The sequence below is a fragment of the Photinus pyralis genome, unplaced genomic scaffold (genome assembly GCF_008802855.1).
Source record: "Photinus pyralis isolate 1611_PpyrPB1 unplaced genomic scaffold, Ppyr1.3 Ppyr1.4_LG9, whole genome shotgun sequence".
In the NCBI taxonomy this organism is placed as follows: domain Eukaryota; kingdom Metazoa; phylum Arthropoda; class Insecta; order Coleoptera; family Lampyridae; genus Photinus; species Photinus pyralis.
Genome location: NW_022170878.1, coordinates 15,886,592 through 15,908,007, shown reverse-complemented (window position 1 = coordinate 15,908,007; position 21,416 = coordinate 15,886,592). Strand labels below are relative to the sequence as shown.

At 34.8% G+C, this 21,416-nt stretch overlaps 1 protein-coding gene across 11 annotated transcripts in view; it reads left to right on the top strand.

Annotated features, from left to right (window-relative positions):
* The first annotated feature begins 14,621 nt into the window (after positions 1-14,621).
* Positions 14,622-21,416, top strand: part of LOC116180168 (SH3 and cysteine-rich domain-containing protein 2-like) — a 64,384-nt gene continuing 57,589 nt past the window's right edge. For all 11 annotated transcript variants that reach the window (XM_031500035.1, XM_031500033.1, XM_031500030.1 and 8 more), the window contains exons 1-2: positions 14,622-14,754; positions 18,607-18,771. In XM_031500035.1, the coding sequence (XP_031355895.1) occupies positions 18,727-18,771 (45 nt within the window). In that variant the 5' untranslated portion in view covers positions 14,622-14,754; positions 18,607-18,726. The remainder of the gene's footprint in view (positions 14,755-18,606; positions 18,772-21,416) is intronic.

Here is a 21,416-nt window from a genome sequence, read left to right as displayed (position 1 = left end):
TGCATTTTTAACCGCGTTTGTTACTTTATATTGCTAATTCCCTTTTAGCTTCCTTACGGTTAAATAAAATACCAACTTTTTTTTGCTATTAATAAATGAAATAATATATCTGATTACAATTCTAAAGCACACATTCGCTCACTCACTTCTTGCATATTTTGTGTTTAATAGAAAATTATGGGTCATCAAGGAACCCACTCAGTTAGAGAAACTCTCCCTAACAGAAAAAAGTTTGAGACATCCCATTTCCTTTTTCACCAGTAAATTTAGATAGACAGAAATGAACATTTCTGAATTGCTCATATATATAATTGGATTAAATCTATTATTGTTTCTATAGCAGATATACTCTCTCTAATATCTTCGTTTCGTCTCCTTTCTATTCTAGATGTTCTTCTTAAATAATCCATCTCTACAGCTATTAAACGTCCTCTATCTTCCTCCCGTATAGTTCGCATTTTCGATCCATATATTAGTACTGACTCTACCATAGCTTCGCCTATTCTCTTTTTATTGGTGCTCATGTAGTGATAAAATTAAAATATAATGGTAAAATACAAAAAGAGACCAGTAAAAAGAGAATAATAAAACCTTCGATCTAAATTTGATATAATTTGCGTTAGCTGCTATATGCGCGAAATTAAAAGTAATTATCGTTGGTAGAGCACATAAATTGGCATTTAGGTAAAACAAAGTGGTGGGAGATGCATTCATTTCGAGGCAATTGAACCCCACGCAAGTTTTGTGAATTATAAAAGCTACGCGCAAATTATTATCTATTGAATTAAATTAATCAATGCTAAATGAAAAGAAATTACATTGCAGTACGGCCTGCAGCTTATCTTAAAACCGTATTATTGCGCTTAACGGCGTAGCTGACTTACGTCAGTGCTTTTCCCAAGAATAGGTTAACATCAAAATATCATAAGAGGTGATACTGGTAAACTGATTATTGACTGCAGTGCCGGCCCGTGTGGCGCAGTGATGGGGAAACTGCTGTAATTATTTGTAAATGTATAGAGGGTTGGGTTGGTAGAACAGCCAGAAACAATTAAAATTAAATTTGAAAGGAATCGCACTTTTACGTTAATAAAAAATTTGGCTTGAGTCATAAAGCCAATTCACCAAGTTGACCAATTGAACCAACCTAATTTAACAGGTGCAATAAACAATCACTTCTGACCGTTGCGTTGTCTAACGTCAGTTTACTTAATTGACATGATTAAGAAAATAGATTGAACTGATGTTGAGCTATAGTTGTACAACCGGCTCTTAGGGCGGCCGTACACGAGCCGCATTTTACAGTTAAGGTAACCACAGAATTGTGGTCACGTCGACTGCACCGCGCGGTTGACCCATGACATTCTTGTGATTGACTTGTGGTCATATGAACCGCACTTAATGTATACCTGTCAAACGTATCGTCCTTTCGCTGCGATCGTCGATGCGGTCGATCCGACAGCAAAATGCGGGTGTGTGTATGGGCGCCCTTAGGCTCTTTGTTGAAACATTGCGCTGGGAATTGTGTTTGGACTAAGACGTAAACCTTTTGTGGAACGGACGGTTGGAAATATTACCACAGGGTGTATGAGGCTAAATAAGTGAAACACCGTACGACGGTTTCGTCTGCTTCATATTTATTTTACTTCGAACCAATTATTCTTCAAATAAAAATTCTGATGGAACACAGATAAGAGCAAAAGGCAAATAGGGGCCGGGAAATTCATTTGTTCTTTTTCAAACCGTCAATATTACAATATAATAAATCAAATTCATTACTTACAAAATAGTTTTAATTAATCTTCGTCAATTGTAACTGACGGTATGAAAAATGGGGCATAAGAGGGCCCTAAATATAAAAATGTCAAACAGTTGTTTAAAACACTTTCCTATTTAATCTAATCATGGAAATAATATTCCGTTTTCACATAGTGTTAACAAAAAGTACCATTTTTGCGATTAATTTTCTGAACTTCCGGCATTTCAATAAACATTTTGTAATCTATAATTTTTTTTTATTTAATTTTCCTAAATTTTCCAATTTTCAATTTTCTGTTTTTTAATTTCCACAAATTTTTCTAAGACGGAGTGTTGGTGCAATTGACGTTATTTGAGCTTTGTTTAAATACATATAAATGGAATATATGCAAACTTATAGTATCTTATGCTTGTACAACTGGCCACTATATATGTAGTTGCACTCGTGTACACCTTGATAATAATGATAATATGCTTTACATTATGACTTTTGCATTTTAATTTAGCGCATTTATGTAAATGGGTACTGTTTTTTTGATTATGATTAGAGAATAAACCCATTCGCCAGTTTGTGCTTCAGGGTAATTTTTCTCAGTTAAAAAACCATAAACACCGTAACCCGCAACAGATTATCACGACTGCGTTTTCGACTAATTTATTAATCATCGTGTACTAAGCTACGCGACAGGACCGGGCTTAAGGTTATCTAGAGTGGATAATTATTTATTTACTCACAACATGAAGGGAAGCTGAAACCATATTACACTATGCTGAAACATAAGCCATTGTTAAATTTCATTGGACAACGAAAAGCCATAGAATTTACATCTAAAGGTGCCAAGTTACTGTCAAATTGCAATAAAACAATTTAATTCTACTTATTTTGAATTTTACTGGTCACACCAATCTGATTGTATTCTAGAAACTGAACCTTCGTTGTCACAATAATTTAATACCGGATATTATACGAAATCCTACGCCAGAAGGGTTCTATCTAGGTTAAACATAAAAAGGAATGATTCAATTTCTCGATGTTCACTCCAATTAGGCTACCCCACAATTTGAAGTGAGGCAAAATGCATAACAAAAAATCATACTATTTCGCGCGTATGTAGATGTTCCTTTTTGTCGTATACGTTCGGACAACCGTCAGGTGGTCCTCGCATCCGAATGCATAATATAGATGCGGCGAATGTGGACGGTCGTGGAGGAATATTTATGCTAATTCAAAATCGGTTAATTCACGCAGAGGGTGCTAACAGAATTGTGATTTATTATTACCAAAATACAAACCCTAAAATTACTACACTAAAATTAACGCGGATTTATGAGGAAATTTGCGCTTTCATTTCTCTTTTTAGAAACAAAAGGGTCCGTGGCGTCGTGACTGAGGCGTAGATATGTCAGAAAGATATGATCTTGAGATGAGAGATCTAGACTACGTCGTAGGGTTAAAAAGAATCGCTATTAGTAAAAAGTTTGATTAATTTTGTGTGATTAAAAGCGTTCAAATTTTGTCTTTACAGTTTTCTTTTTCCCCAAGTACAAATAAATAAATTTTATACCTAACAGATTTCTTCTACTTATCAGAGCTCGTTCGTCCATTATATTTAGGAGGTCGCCGTGATTTATTTTACGCTCAGTGTATTGTGCATATTTTAAGTAATAAATGAACTTTAATATCAATAACACCCTTAAATAACAAAATATAGTATCAGTTTTCTCTTTACCAAACACTTGAAAATTTATAATTTACATATTTGACTCAGGTAGGAGACTTTGATTATTTAATATTGTGGTTAAAAATAGATGAAAAGGACCGACTTTTCCCCTACACAAATTTTATTTACAATGGAACAATGTTGCTTTTACAATATTACACAACTACAAAAGACAATACATTAAATTCGCTATTTTTGTGGTTCCAAATTCAAAAATTGTGTAATGAAACCCCTTGAAAGACACTATCCGCATTTAGTATAAAAATATACATTACTTTATTTGGATAGAAGTCTAAGCTACCCTCTAGTCGTTCGCGCGGATTGAAATCCGAATTTGTGTTATGCACTACATTGTTTTTTATGACACTAACACGCCTGGCACACTTTCTTCTTGCGTAAGCAGAAACTGCACGTAATCTCAAATACGTATTCTATATTCTTTGGCACCCCGTGACGGAGCCTCTAATTTTTTTTTTCAGACGCTCGTATAACATGGATTTACGTTTTCGAACTTGACTTTTCAAAAACTACCCGCATAAAAAATTGATCTCGTTAGCCCGTAAAGGAACTTAGCAAATCGGAGTATCCTTCTCTTGCCTTTCTCCCTGCACATTTCCACTAATGAATTCATGCATGCCCGAAAATGGCGCTTTATTAATGAAATCCGCCATCCTTAATCATTATCTCATGTGATTCGTTTAAATCCACTAATGCTAGGGACATTCATCATAATCCCACGACCGTTTATTTTTGAAATTCCGCCTTTTGCTACAATATTCGTCCCCGAAATACCTACTCGATAAGGGTTCGATGAGAGCGATGCCTTTCTTGTTGTAACCATTCTCTACATCTACAACGAAAGTTTTTCTGTACGAAACCAATAACTATCTATCGATATCAAATGGGCTTATCACCTTTTAATCTCGCAGAACTTTGGCGCTATCGGTAACGGAAGTGCGTGATCTCTGAAATAAATTGAGAAGGGAGAAGATAAAGCATTTGTCTCATAGCTTGCACGGTACGGCCGGTAAGGTCTATGAAAGGAAGCACCTTCTTGCTTTGTAGCTCTGCGAGCACTTTACTGTATTAAATTTTAATATTAAAAGCATACCCTTCGACAGCAAAGAAAGCGCTAATTAATACCGACAACAGAGATTACGTCGTAATTAATTCGAAGTGAAAGATCCGCATTGAATCTAAGAAAACTTTTGCAAAATGGAAAGTTTTCCACGAGAAGTACGGTGATGTTGTACGCCCGAAACTTCCATTTATTTCTTTACTCTTTTACATGGGATTTAATTAGAAAGTGAACTTGTCGAGATTGATTATTTAAATTAATGTACCTACGTCGTAATTCAATATTCTCCAAAATGCATTTTCTATACCAGTAAATATGGAGGCAGATATCCTGCTGAGAATAGGGGTGGAGATTAATAATGAAAAATCCACTGACGGTGCGCAATATAAACTTCAAACGAATTTTCCGTAGCATCAAACGTTGCACTTAATTTTGTGTGCATGGAAAAATGTTTTTCACTTTAAAACGTAATGTTTGGTTGGTTCTGGTAAATGGAAAGTTATATGCGAGAGAGGGTTATGAAACAGGAAGCTATGTGTAATTATTTAAAGCAATATTACAGTTTATGGCGTAATCGATTTTTTATTTCCATTACAATTAGGGTTATACTTTTTATTTACATTGGTATGTTCTGTCCAATGATTTGCAGTAACTCAAATATTAATAATGATGCAACATTTAATAAATGATCCCTCGTTTAAATTAATTTGCAATTAGTAAATTCTGATTCAGTTAGACTTGTAGATATACAAGAGGTTTAACTCCAAACCTATATTTTATTTATTTATTTATAATCCCTCTCTTGTTCTGGGCCCTCAACTTACTTATATCCAGTACAATTATTACTAAATTATTGTAAACAAAATTTGAAAATCTAAATGTATAAATAATAACTTCCATAATCACCAGAGTAAAATAGTAATCGTGCTTATTTGTATAGGTACGGGTCCTTCCAAAAAAGCATCCATCAAAGGTGTAGCATACCATCCTCTCCGAAGGTCACTAATGCAACGATCAACATCTCACTCATTTGTATGCCTTAAAAAAGGCATCCGAAGGGATATATTTCTTGGAACCAGGAGAAATAGTGCTAATTTTCCAAGCTCGTGCTCTTGCGATTACTTTTGCAAAAAAAAATAGTTTAGGATAAACACCCAATTATCCATAGGTTTTTAAGCGAATCCGTTTCAGCCTGTAGGATTCTCTCTACTAAAGCGATGGGTATACATTCAAAAAAGGTAAATCTCCTCCAAAAATTGTTTGGAAAAATATGCTCGTCATGGTGTACGAAAGTCATATCTCACCTTGTCTAACTTGCACAATTTTGCAATAGTAATTTTTGTTCATGAAACGCTCTCTGATCTCAAAACTTCAATTGCCAGTATCTCATGAATTGTGTGTTCAAAGTAAGTAAACATAGAGGTTCTCAAAAGAAGTTTGAAAATAGGAATATCTTCAAAAGTTGCAGTTATTTTAATTATTCCAGTCCAGCTATTTTAATTATTTTCGAAGAAAACAAAATCCCCATTTGAAGGTTCAATTTTTATTGCAAACGGTGATTAATATTTGATATATTTGCCAATTATTACAATCTCAAATGAAATCAAGATTTTAAATTTTGCTTATTTTCGTCGTAATTTAATACAATACTTGTCTTGTCGCGTAAACAAAGTTTTATCAACTATTGTCTCATCTAAACCAATTTTTATATATAAAATAAACCCTCAAAGACCAAAGACTCTCAAAAATAAAGAAAATGGACATCAAGGACGCATTTCCCAACTTTTTTCATCTTACAAGGTCTTACCAATTTAAATCAAAACTATAATTTTGCATTTTATCTAATAATGGTCTACGAGTACATTCAATTTATTTAAATCAAAGACGAACCACCCGTCGGGCGATAAGGCTTTCTCAATAAACATAATACAATTATGCAAACTAAAATAAAAAAAATAATGCGTTTTATCACAGCAATACTTAAAGGTGTAATTAAAATTCGTTAAGAAAACACACGATCTTTGTATACGATCTGCTACCATTTTAGGCAAATAATTCCAGCAAGGGTTTGTGAGGATTTAGAATTTCAAATCTACGATCAGGCAATTATACTGATGCAATTTTGTACATACAGGGTGTAGAAACGATTTACGCACTATAGGGATTTCAATGCTAATTTCTGTATATCGAATTATTATTTTCTCCCCTAATTAATTTAGAGCAAAGTTGTAAATAGGTCTCTTGTAACTTGAAAATTTCCGCGTCTACTCATATCGCCATTTATTAAGGATCCTCAGATTCTTTATAGTTTTGTATGATTGTCCGTCCTTTGTTCGCCCGTTGGTCTGTTCTGTCTGTCGCTATAGATAACTGTTCGTTAATATCCTGATACTTTTTATAGCTTTTAATTTTCATCCGTCCATCTCCGTCCTCTTTTTAAAGGTGGCTGATCTTGTTTAAATTTTGTGTACGGAGTATTAATAGGAGTAAATTGGGAATTTGAAGGACTGTGTAAAAGTCGTTATTTTTTATATGGATGGAAATGGCAAGGTTAAAATAAATGACCGTTAAGGTACTATATCGGTTTAACATTTTTCAATTCGGGAAACCGGAAAATAGTTATTTGTAAAACTAGAGAAGAAAGTGGAGTTTTGCAACTCGAGTTCAAAATTTGACTCACGAGTGTAGCGAGTGTGTCAATAGAACAGGAGTTGAAAAACACTTTCTTCTGAAGTAGTTTCAGAAAAATTAAATAAATATAATTTTGTAGTACGCTCAAACCTAAATAACTCGCTTAAGCTCAACTTTCTATATGCAAAAATTATTCAACTTCTTCGACCTAGACGAATTTGAACAGCTTTGTTTATACTAACCACTGCAATTGGTTGATAAAAAAAATCCTTATCTCTCCGATGGTAACTTAGTTTTGTTACACATTTGTTCATTATTTTTTCTGTCAGTAAAAATACCCCCGGAAGTATTATTTAAGTCATTATTCAAAGTTAAAATAAGCACTGATGAATCGAAGTATCTTCACAATTTTTCGCACTGTTACGCTTTAGATTCCATGCTTTGTAGTTTATTTTAAAGCTAGTTAAATGGCTGCACTTCTACTTTGATGATTATTACATTTATGCGCAGAGAAAAATTAACTCTATTAAACGTGACGTACAGCCTTTGTCAGTTCTATACTCATATAGGTTAATTTATGCAGTTGCATGAATTGTTTAAATTTGCACAAACGCGGCTAATTAAGCAGAGCGCATGTTGATAAATTGTAAACGAACTAGGTCACCAGTCGCATAAAAATCTGGCTTCCAATACTGTATTCGATCAGAATGAAATGCACAGTGTTACATTTTCAGATCCTACTCAAGAGTGACTAACAACGCAAGTAAAGGAATATAGTTATTTGTCATCGGCTTGGAAACTTCGATGGATTTTTCACTCTGAAGCTCATCCATCTTAATTTTCGCTAAAAGCATTTCTTTTGTAAGCGTGCCCTTATTAATCTATCTTTAATGTATTATTGTTTAATGGCGCTTTTACTTAGAAAACCCTCTCGCACTTCATTTGTACTCTAAAACAATTTCAATAAGCAAATTTCATAAAAGACCTAAGCGATGCTTAAGTGTACTCCAATTAACCTAGTTGATTTAGAACATGGGAAAGTTTTGCAAGTACCTAAACCAATTCGGAGTCTGGAGAATCTTCATTAATAAATACTTCATTTCACTAGAAAGTAAGTACATAGTTTCTCTTTGCTCGTGCTGCAGTTTGATTTCCACTGCAGTTAGCACAGACAGATCCACGATCGACAGATAATAAGAAATGAACACTCAAACTCGATGTAAAGTTTTGATGTGCAAATCGAGAAGGCTCTCTGTAGTGTTATTAATCTTGCGATCGTCTGAAATACAACGCTACGACATTTTTTTTGTATTTTTTGTTTTTGTTTTGCCTTATAAAGGACAATGTGTTTGTTGAAGGAGTATACGTAAACTACGTCATGCGGACGTTTTTATTGTATGAGTTGAAGTTCAATTTTTATTTTATTATTCAGTTATATTACGTGTTAAAAAATTAGGGACATCTTAACGTAATTTCATTGTGCGATTTCATTTATCTCCGGTCTTGCGATACTATCATAGCCAAAAGTAATGATTCGCAGGTAATTATAATATGCAACTAAACATACCATGGTATGAATACGAGCAGAGCCCTGGGCAGAGTGCACACCTTCGCATTAGGAAAACGAACCCTTTTATTGTAGCTCGTCCGAATACCTGTAAAATGGGAAAAACCGATCCAGAATAGTATATTCTATATAACGAGTAAGGAATAGACTAATAGAGTACCTTCCGGGCGAGTGGAAAATTGCTCGAGCATTTATTGTGAAATAGAAGTCACTGTTCGCAGGCTAATATTTAATGCATCCGCAACTTTTAGCATTTGGATCTTGTAGAAAGCAACAAATCAAGTATAGTGTTTGTACTAATTCAGAGTTGCGTGGTAGTTTGAACTGACATTGGATCGTACATTACACGCATTTAGTTATTATTATTATTATATTATTATATGCCTATGTAAATATATGCCTATGTAAACATCGATATGCAATAAAGGAATATTACTTGCTATAGGTAACGCTGAAATATTCCTTTATATGCATATTGAAAAATTATACCGTTCAATTTTAATTTGAGACAATGTAGGTGTACTAGACCATTTAAATCGAGCGTGTCGTCGTTAAAAACATTTCGAGTTAATAAAAAAAAGGTTAGGGTCAAATTCAGGGACGAGATTATGATTAAACGACGGTTTCCAACCTTTTCATCGGATCGACACTGATGAGCGAAATGTGTCGCGTTAGAGCTGCTCGCGCAGAGCGGTTATTTAGTTTAAATGATATCCAACTGAAAAGGGTAAAACAAGACTCTAAACCCTTCACTCTATTCAAAAATCTCCATGATTTAAATATACTCAAACGTGCAAATAGATAGAACTTATTTAGGTTCCGTCGGTAAACTGAGTGGATGAATTAACTATTTCAATTCAGTAGCAGTACACACTCTTCACTCCCTCAATAGTATATTTTCTACTGTATTACGCGAGTGGAAAAAAAGAGATTTCCCCTCTGCTATAGCATACAAATGTGATTTTTCTTATATTTTTGTATTTCACAGCCCGATTCGCTTATGAATATTTCATATTGCAAAAAAAGAGATTGAAATGTAACTAAAATTGTGATAAACGCATTCACGTTCCACATTCTTCTTATTTTAGCATGTTGAAGTATTAAAGACGTTGTCACATGCGAATGGAAAGCTTTAGAGTGCCGAGTTTAGAGCTAAAATAAATAGTAATTTTATTTATTGACTAGCGCAGTAGTAAAACGTGGCTACCTACCGCACTAAACTTCCTTGGTCTCATGAATGGTTCATTAACAGTATTTGGAAGTGGATTCCTTAACTGTACTCACTCACGATCAGTAATTCCCATGCATATAAAGCATCTTATGCGTGGATGTACCTATTATAAGATTTCTAGATGACATTTTAATGTTCATGGAACCGTTTATAGCAGTATGCGTTACTGAACAAAAGTACGCTATAAAAAACTGTCACTATTTAGCTACAATTGCCAAAATCTCTAATGAAGAATAAATTTATTTTGCAGTCTTCATTTCAAGTATAAAAAAAATGTATTTCTATTCCCTACCTGTTCTACAAGCTTCACGAATTCCTTCATTTTAACAGATGGCAGTCCAATTTGACATCTACGAGTGCATACGTGTTGACGATTTGCCCCCATGCTATAAATACTTAAGCGAAGGACATGTAGGTGGAAAGATGTTTTTTTTTGTAATTTTTTATTAAAACACCCTCATCGATGCATAAAGCTATGTGACCACCTCAAGCACACTTGCTTTTATGGCGGGTCATGACCATGAGTCTTGGCCTTCTACTCCTCCTCGGTCTAAAAATTATACTGTACACCATAAAAGCTTTATTATGCTTTCCTTACATAAATAACCCTTTCGAATCAATAGGCACCTAGCCGTTTAATATTGCGCTAATACTGCCCGCCCGTGGCGAGCCACTCATATTAACAAACCCACGAATCATTTAGCGAAGCATCTCTGCTTTTTAGGTAATACACACAAAATTAGTAACGGGTAGTTACAAAATTTGACCTGATTATTTTGAAATTTATCGAAATATGGTTTGCACCGACTAGCTCAATGCAATGGGAACTCTTTAAACTTACCTTATGATTCCCGATGGTGTTAAAACTAATTTTTTTAAACTGGCATACAGTCTTTTGTTTTTGACTTATGTGCAAAAAAAAAGCATTTTTCGATATTTAGATACAATATGTTTAGTACAAACGCTTGTTGCATAATCTACCCTTTTCAAAATAAGTAGGTATACGGGGTCAAGTTATAACGTGATATTGGAGTTAACTGAACTGAAAAAGAACGAAACGTGTGCACGCACGTTTAGAGAGATCGTACAAAAGTTTGAAGACTATACGTTTATATATACTGATGGTTCAAAAACATGTAATGGTGTCGGAAGTAGTATCTACCTCAATAATGAATCCCATAATTGGTGCCACCATCCTACCGCAAGTGTGTACACTGCAGAATTATATGCAATATGGCAGGGCCTTCTTATCTGTGAATACCTTGACATACAACGTATTGCAATATGCACAGACTCTCTTAACTCAGCTAGCGCTATTGTAAGTCGTCATGTAAAAATCGAACCGCTCGTTAATGTAATTAAAGAACGCATATACTACTTAGAATCCCAAAATTTCAAAATTATAATAATATGGATTCCCGGTCATGTCGGTATATATGGAAATGTGAGAGCTGATGAAGCGGCACAAATTTCACCACAGCAAAAACAAACCGATGTTACAGTTATTCCACCGTCAGACTGGAAAGCATATTTAAAAAAGAGTATTGTGACCCATTGGGAAATAAAATGGAAGAACTCCAATAACTTTTTAAGTAAAATAAAGTGCCACACAAGACCATGGATAAACAGGTATAGCTTGAGCAAAAGAGAGGAAGTAGTGTATACGAGAATACGTATTGGGCATACCAATATCACACACCTTCATATGTTGGGAAGGTGTGAAATTAAAAATTGTAGTAGATGCGGCGAGCCATATACAGTGCAACACATTCTTTTGGGTTGTCCTGAATACGAGAATGATCGGAAAACGCACGGATTGCCCAAAAACTTGAAAGAAGTCCTTCATGACGATCAGAACAGTATTCAACGACTGATTTCTTTTTTAAAGAGTATTGATATATTCAATAAGATTTAACTTAGAAGGAGGTACATCAGGCGAAAGACCAAAAGCAGTCGAAGCCTTTATCACTGAAAAAAAAAAAAAAAAGTTCTCGGACCTAACCATATTTTCTTTAAGGAACACCCTGTATGTTTTAATGTAAACAAACAGCATATTAAATATTCTTTTTCAAACTACAGCATTCCATGGGTATTAAAAAAAGATTCAAGCGATTCAAAAACTTTCAACAAAAGATTCAAAAAACATTTTTACAGATTAAAAAAGGTCCAAATGATCCCAAAAAATACAAATAATTTCACAATTTTTTTAAAAACCTCGTTTGAAACCATTTCAAAAATGTGGTTAGATGCGACAACTTTTTTACCTGACCTCGTATACTAAGAAAAACGAAGTTGTACAGCGGGTGGTATTTGTGCGGCATACAGCAAATTTATTATTTCGCCCGCCCGCTCTGTAGATTTATTGGCCCGCTCTTGGTAATCAATCTGGCTACGGCGCTGGAGGTTAGATCATTGGTGTATATGGTTAATGAATTGCTCCATTTTTTAGAGTTCGGTGGGTTTTAATTAAAGTATGAAGTATATTCCGAACAAAGTTTTATTAAATTTTTCTATGGCGATCGATTTCGGGTACTTACATCCCATCGTCAGGCCTAGCGTCATAAAATTGACCGAAATCATTGCTGTACTTTCGGTCGCCAAGGGTATTTCCGAGTAGTAAATTATTACATTGAGTGTCTAATTACCTTTTTGTATTAATCTAAGACTAAGAGCCAGTCACCGTTTCTGCAATGAGACTTATACGGACTCCGATTATGTATATCAAATTATTGATCTATACGATTCACATCCTGCTTCTTCCGCGAACTGTGCATAAAGCAAGGTTTGTCGGCGTCAGGATTTTTTCCCAGTTTATAATATGTGAATTGCATATAACTTTTCTAAACTTAACCAGATTTTCGTTAGATTGGATTTCAATTCCAGGATTAGAATCTTAGCTGACGATCAAAGCATCTTCTCTCCAAGATCTGTCGTTTTCAACACAAACGATGAGAGACTGATTAACTTGGAATAGCTGCAGAGTCTTGTGGCTTGTGGTACGGGAGGGGTGCAAAGTGTGTCCTCCAAACCTCTGACACTTTATCTCGAACTCTAATCAAATCAAATTATACCGGATGCTGTGGTATACACAATTTTTCAGATTATTCAAATTTTTCCAAATGCTTCAGATTCTTTGGTTTCTTTAGTTTTTCGGACTTACGATTACTTTCGATGCTGCAGTATCTTCAGATTATCTATATGGATTGATATGTTATTCCTTCGGTGTCGCATCATATTCTTCGGATTCTGTCGTTTCTTTAAATAATATTGTACATTTACATATACTGTTTGTTGTGCCAGAATTTGTATACAGATTTTATTCTCTATGACACTAAAGATGTTCTTGTACCAGAAATTCCAAGAAATGTGTTCTGTGATTGGTTGAAATTTTATAGCGGCAACCTTATTTGAATCAAATTTACAGACACCTGCCATTTATGATTTATTGTGCCAAATAATGACGATTTTCGAATGACAGCAGTCGCTGCTATTATAGTGGTAGTGGTAGATTAAAAGAAGAAAAATTCCAATATTATCCTAAAATTTCTGTTTCTGAGACCCGATGGCCCCGATCAATTTCCTAAAATTCCTAAAAACATATTACACAGATTTTGATCAACACCTGAAATAAATCTCGGGCACCAATGACATGAAAACTATCTGGGTCGCAATTTGGATTCGAATAAACAGTATAATTAATTGAACGACAATCACAAACATTTATTCCGAAACATGTGAAAGGATTAAAACAAAATCCCTGTGTATAAACCAGATTTTGTTTGGCGCCTTATTTTTCAAAGATACCATACACATAAATTCGGCTCGTGACCAAGCGCGCATATATTCCACAAAACGACAACAAGTGGTATTGTTGATAAGATAACGAACTTGGGAGACATTCTTCGGCTACGTATAATAACGGTTTTTTGTTCCATACTGATTTCTATTTCGATGAAATGAATAACTATGTGTTTTCGCCTAATAATTACCGGACGTCAGCAGCAATCCTATACCTTATTTGTTTTCGTAAAAGTTTGAATTTTTCCAGAAAAACTTTTATTTTATTCCTCTTCTTTGTGTAGTGGGTGAGATATCCAACTTAACTTGAAAACAAGCCAATTATGTGGTGCTAAGGGCAACAACGTCACAGTATTCACGTGGCAAAGGTCAAATATCTAATTTAATTTATACCCCTATTTGTTTTGGTTACTAACCAATGACTAATAAAGAATATATTTACATAAATTAGACATTCTTAGCACTTCATTGTGCTCCACTAGTAGCAAATAAAAAGATTTTTAGTAAAATTAGTTCAATAGTATTAAAGCTTGCCTTTTTGTTTCAGTATCTGATTTCACTCAACAACTAGGACAAATCTACGAACAACAGGCGGAGGAGCTCCAGCTGCTCGTCTCAAACTTCAAAAAGAAAAATTTAGAGCTTCGGAAAGAAAGGTAAGGAAAGTTTTAATTGTTTTTCCGTTAACAATGGACGCGCGCCCATCCTTTGTTAGCCTCATTAAAATGTATACAATTTACATTGCAGACCGGCGTGCCCAAGTTCCCTCTTTCATGTGTGGGAAACTTTACTGCAGGAGGTCGAAATTGATTCGCAAGCGTTAGGGGATATCGCCTCGATTTTGGGTAGACAAATTTCGAGGCCACTGTTAGAGCGTTCATTTTTTAGGAAAATACAAGCGAGGAAGGTTTTTAGTCATCGGGAAAGTTACGAAACAATCGTGACGAAAACTGAAGAGAAATTAGCAAAGGTGAGACAAGCAAAGCGTATTTAATTGTAATTGCGCCTTTATGAGTTATTTTTGGGTGTAAAATGGCGAATGAGCATCTCGTTAATTATTATTTTGTTCAATTAATCGAATACAAAACAGCTAAAGTGTTAATCTTACGTCGACGAAGAGTTCTTTCTTAATTGTCTCTCAAAGCTCGAGACTTAATTGTTGCGACGCTTCATTAATTTAGGCTTCGTGCGTTTACTAACTTAAATTTATTACATTATCTCGAATTTGGGATTCCATATTGTCAAAAAATTGTGCTAAGCAGCACCATTATTTTAATCACCTCTTTCGTGTAAATTGATTTAAATTACAGACAGACAGAATAGTAAATATTTTCAGCAATACAATAATATGACAAGTACTACCCAAAAAAACTGATTATCCTTATCGATGAAGTGCTCCATTTCAGCTAGGTCTGAAGATGGCCTAGGGCCGAAATCGATTACCTAAAGAAAACATAACAATTATAAGTATACCGCTACATTCAAGTTTAAACTGATTATCCCTTTTATTATTTTACGGGTCCCAGTCATATTTAAGAGTACCAGCCTACACAGCCGGTGCTACTGTTGTTAATGATATAAGTATAGATTTTAATTGTTTATTGAATTCCATGAAATTTTCATTTTTAAGGGTTGTTGCATACGTACTTAAAGCTTTGTATATATCACATCCATAAAATAATAGGCTTTGTGTGGACTCGCCATGTTTATTTGCGCCTCGCTCGCAAGCTCGCTCGGCCACATAACCGACTCGTCCATAAAGTAAAGACCCAGTTTATGTACTTCGTATATAAATAGCTATTATAATATTCTAGGGGGGAACAACTTTGAATTTTTGGTGAACCCCTTTGAATTAATTTGAATGAACGTGACTTAATGTGATTTAATTTGAATTAACGTGAATTAATGAGAATTAATTTGAATTAACGTGAATTAATGTGAAATAATTTGAATTAACGTGAATTAATGTGAATTAATTTGAATTAACATGAATTAATTTGAATTAACGTGAATTAATTCGAATTAACGTGAATTAATTTTGAATTAACGTGAATTAATTTGAATTAACGTAAATTAATTTGAAATAACGTGAAAATTTGAATTTGAATTTTTGGTTTGATAATATTACTACACGTTGACAGGCCATTTTTCTTATGGTACGTTTTTTCCAACGTATATCACAACAGGATATTTTTTATCTTTCTATTAACTGAACGCATTGATTTTTGTTCATTATTATGCGCGCCTAAAACACTAAAGGCCGTTTGCACAGACAAATTTAAGCGGATCTTAGCTTAAGCATGGCTTAAAATCCATGGAAACGATTATTGAGACAATGGTTGCCATGGACTCTAAAGTGCATAACTGGTTTACATTGCGCGAATCGTTCGTGCGATCTCCTTTGATTGAAATCAGAAAAAATTCTCTATCAAATGACATAAAAAGTCAAAATTGCTTCCATAAGAAAAAAACTGAGTTGATGATGGTTAATCGGAGACGAAAGATCAGACTTAAAATTTAAAACTAGCATCTTACAGAGGGAAAAAGTGGCCATAATAATCTGTCATGTATTTTGAAATATCCTTTTTAAATAACTTTGATAAAAATAAAAACGAGTTTGCAAAATTTCATTTTTCGGGATATCTCCGAAAGTAGTTGGCATTTTTTCAGTTTCTAAACGGTATTTTGTAAGCGTCAAAACTTAGCCAAATTTAAACTAGGTACCCATCTATCTCTTACAGTTTCCAAGGTCCCCGTGGGGTGGTCATCGAATCTGAATCAGCCTGTATTTATATAATTCATTATTAATAATCCCATATTCGCCCTGTGTTTATTTACCTCTCTTGCCCCCCCGGCCACCAGTAGGCACCAAATTGTAAAGGGGCATTTTATAATTGCAGGAAGTTTCCGAGGTTCACAGAAAAGAAGGAATTTTTTATATTCTGAATTTCACTGACGAAATCATGAAAGAAAGTGAATCCAAGGTAGCTCGCTAAGAGCGGTACATTCTCCCCAATCAGATCATAAGCAGAAGAAAATAATTTTATGTTGGAGTTTGAGTATAAACATGATAGTTTTAAAACGCAACAAAAATAATAAATCGTATTGGTGTGTGTGCAATGACCAACGGTCGCCCTCAAAACACCTGTCCATCTCGCTCAAATCAAAACAATCTTTAAACTAAAAATTGTAAATATGTTCCTCGTAGACGTCCGACTTCTGTCACAAAAATCTCACTTTTAACTTTAAATCAATAATTTGGGAGACTCGGTAGCCTCGATCGTCTACAAAAAAATTCCAAACAATTAACTACTCAAATTTTCACTAACACATGACATAATTCTTAGGCACAAATAGAAAAATCTGACATGAAAACTCTATCTGGGTCGCACTTTGGGTCCGATTAATCACAGTTTAAATGACAAAAGCAAAAATTTATTCCGCAAAGATGAATCTAGCTTGTTGGATTTATTGACAAAATATGGCGGTTTTCCGAACGGTAGAAAACTTTTAACTTTTAATGAAAAGAGAACCTTAAAAAAGTAGGCTTCAGGATGCAACAACTTGCTTTGTTCAATCGCACTTCAACTACCTCTTTTTGGGTTAACGGACAAAACGCTTCTTAACGAACTTTTCCTACTTCACATAATGATGTAATATCTTAAACTTTTTAGTAACGTTGCATAACTTCTTCTGCACAATTAATTAAAATTAAAATACCGGCTCCTTCTTTATGAATTTTCAAATAAATCGCCAATCATAATTAGATTGGATAAAGGCCAGCCACGATGGAACGCTCCAAATGTCCGCACTTCTCCACATGAAACGTGCAATTTTTCGTACCACCCTCATTCTCTCACTAGCGAAAGAACGCGTGCGTTAATTAAATTTCACCTGACAATAAAACTCCAAATCGCAAGAACCTTTAAAACACGCAAATTTGACCAGATGTATTTTATTAACACACTATCTAAATTAAACAATTACAAAGCGATAAAATTTATACAAGAAATACGCATTTACAAACATTTCTAAAAGGAAAAACAAACACTGAGATACAAATTCAAGCAAAATAAACCAACTTTGTGTTTAGTCGTACATAGATTTACATTTAAAAATTGAAATTGCAACACATGCTGGGGGACAAAATAACGTTTACACAACAATATGCATAAGTGGAAACTCTTAACCCTTTAGTTTCTATAATATTTTATTCTTCGATCTCGTCCAAGGAAATTACTAAAGGACACACATAAATGACGAAAGGCAAACTACTCTTACAAGAAGGTCCTACATATGAAGAGACAGTTTTTAATAGAATGGTTTTAAAGAAAACTGATTTAGCGTGGGTGTAGTCAGCGATACATTGGGATTTTAAGTCTGCTTTGAAGACCCTAATAACGACGCTAATACTGGATAACCTTTACAACCAGACCACCTTTGTTATTCCGTACAGCGTTCATTTTCTTTACTGTTATTTGTACTAATGAGATCAAGCTCGAGGATAAAGTATCCGCTCTAATTCATCTAAGCATACCATTCATTTACATTGGTCTCTCGATATGTTCCTCAGAAGAAAAAGCGAATGAAAGTTTTATGAAATGCACTGACAGTTTATCTTTGGTTAAATATCTTTGGGTATTGTCGTTATATGGAAAATTACCAAATTAAAACCTACCAAACAGAGCATATAATGCCGTGTGCTAGACTAGAACCATTGAATACTAGAACACAATACGAATACAGTACAACTACAACGTCGAAACTTTGTTTCGTAAATACTCGAGAGGTACCTAATTAAGTTTTCCATATTGTGTTACAGTGTCGACAGGAGTATAAGGCAGCGTACCTCGCATATTTATCAACGCCAACAACTGAAAGCCTCAGCGGATATTTCAATAACCACAACGCTTACGTGCAACAGCTACACGCGACTAATGGGATGCTGGATGCATACTCTAAGGAAACTCTTCCACAACTCTTACAGGTAGGTTTTCCACTTTCAAATTACTTCCGAAAGGATTTTCTTGTTGGATATATCACTGAAACCAACTTTATTGAATTATCAAAATTTAAACAATTCTAAAACACTAATGCACTAACGCCGATTTTCGTCCGACCACCGGTTCAGTTTATAGGAATGAAACGCCAATCAAACGCCAAGCGTTGCGATGGAAACTCATTTGAAATTCGTCATCAACGTCATTTACAAGCTCTAATTTAAATAATAGAATTGTCAATTGAGACTATTGTTGGGAGGACGTCGACGCGATAGTCGGGAAACCGTTCTTTGAACGAGAAAAATTGATTTCACGATGTAATTCAGTGTGCACTAATTTAACGTCACCGATTTGTGGTAATCGGCCATTACTCTTTCTATGCTCTTTATACGCGTTCCAAAGATTGTTATCTTTAAACTGTGTTATTTGTACAGCTGACACTTACAGTCCGTCATTTTGTTAAAATCTTCATGTTATTCTAATGAATGGATTCTTAATGCTTTGTTTTCTCTACATAATTTGATTTGAAAGTATAATTAATAAATGCAATTTAGTTACAGTACAGTGGTTGAAGTAGCATTTGCCCAGAAGGTCCTGTTCCTGAACACTTTTACAACTAGACGAACGTTTAGTTTTATAATAATCTTGACCTACTTATATTATACTTTTAGAAATCTTATTCCTAAAGCACTGATTAGTAAGTAAACTTAAATTGGAGTAGATTCATAAACTAAAACTCTAATATGAAAACAAGAAATAAAGAATTTTCCCCAGTTAGTTTCCTTGAAATACACATAATAAAATATGATTCAGTTTGTTATTTGAAATTCTTTACACTGTAACGCGGTCAGCGACAAAAATAAAAGGAGACAAAATAAATTAAGACTAATGGTCCTAACCACGACTGCTCACGAAGAAGCTATGACACGTTTGTGCGCGTCGCCACTAACCTCTGCTTCCCGTTAGGGAGCCGTGCCCCAAAATTAGAAAATAGCTCTCTGGTGGTCGAGGAAGCTAGATATAAAAGGGGAAAAATGCGACAAACACAAAATAAGAGGAAAGTCCTCTAGGATTGATTATTATAAAGTAAGAGTTCTTTACATAAAAGTCCGGAAAATGACACATTAAAGTCGAGGAAACATTGAAGTGCGAGGCCCCTTTCGGGTCGAGTACTTTAATTTCCGAGTCAAGTAATGTCATTTTACTGACGAGTTTTGTATTAAATTTTACCCGAAATCGTATTTTATTACAAAATTTCAATTTCTATATAGAACTGTTGATTACTGTCGATCTCTCAGTGATGACAGGAGTCATTATAGACGTTTAGCAATGTCACAGATGCAGCCGGTAAAGTGACAAGCGGTAGGAAACTTAGTTTGCTCTGCCTCTATCATGGAAACTAAACTTTCCGGACAGAAAGTAGGCATGAAAATGAAGGTTTTAGGGCGATTTTGGGTCAAATTGTTTGTTGTTTTTTTTAAAATGAATTTGGGCAGGAAAGGGAATGAGGGTAGGAAATGATACAATTTCAAAAAAAAAAATTAAAAACTCAATGAGTGAATTGAACTGGTTGCGAGGCACAATAATAAACAATTGTTGGGTATTATTTCTCTTTTTCAATATAGCTGCGGGAGATAAGAATTTGATACATTTGGTGAACGATTAGATAATATACACTTCAATGTATATTCTATGTATATATTCTACCATATGAAATTTTTTTATTTCAAGTACATAGGGCAGTTTAATTCTACAATATGTATGTACCTATATCAAGTAATCATCAAGTAACTTGAAATTATTACTTTCTATTGAAGAAAATCAAATATTAAGTTTTCGAAATACTTGTTCGTCAAAAATTATCATAACTTACCTATACTATGAACCACATACACTTGGGTATGGCTCATTTTTTTAAATCGAGTGGTGTAATATTCAGGCGATATCATTCGAAGATTAATCGGCAATTTGTCATAATGCGCACCGGTAGATGTCTCCACTATAATCTGTCAAATTGTGATACCACCTTTTCTAACTAAGTGTGGTGTCACACTATGCGTTTTTACCGCTCCCGTTAAAACGGATGGGGTTTGTGTTGTGTACGCACGGGAGACGCTGGCCGGTACGCCACTGGACAGGAGTGGCAGAGACGCTAGAATAAGTGAGGTTGTGTTCGAGCATGACCATGTATTGTTTGAGGAATTCTCGTGTATCTTTTTGAGTTATTAAAGTAGCATATTTATAACATTGGCGCAGTCGGTAGGATTGAAACATAACACAGTGCAATGGCTACCATCGGGATGGTCGAACCGTTCGATACGGAACACCCGGAAAATTGGGACGCCTACGCGGAAAGGGTTGACTTCTTCCTCGAGGCCAACGGGATCACCACCGATGGCGACAAAAGGGCTGCGTTCCTAAGCATTTGCGGTCCTACCACGTACAGTATTTTAAGATCGCTGGTGCAACCACAGCAAGTAAGGGAAACCCCACATACGGAGATCATGCAAAAACTGAAGGCACATTTTGCTCCGAAACCGTCAGAAATTGTGTGCCGGTTCAAGTTCCATCAGCGGCGCCAGCAACCCGGGGAGGGTATGGCGAAGTTTATAAACGCACTACGCAATCTGGG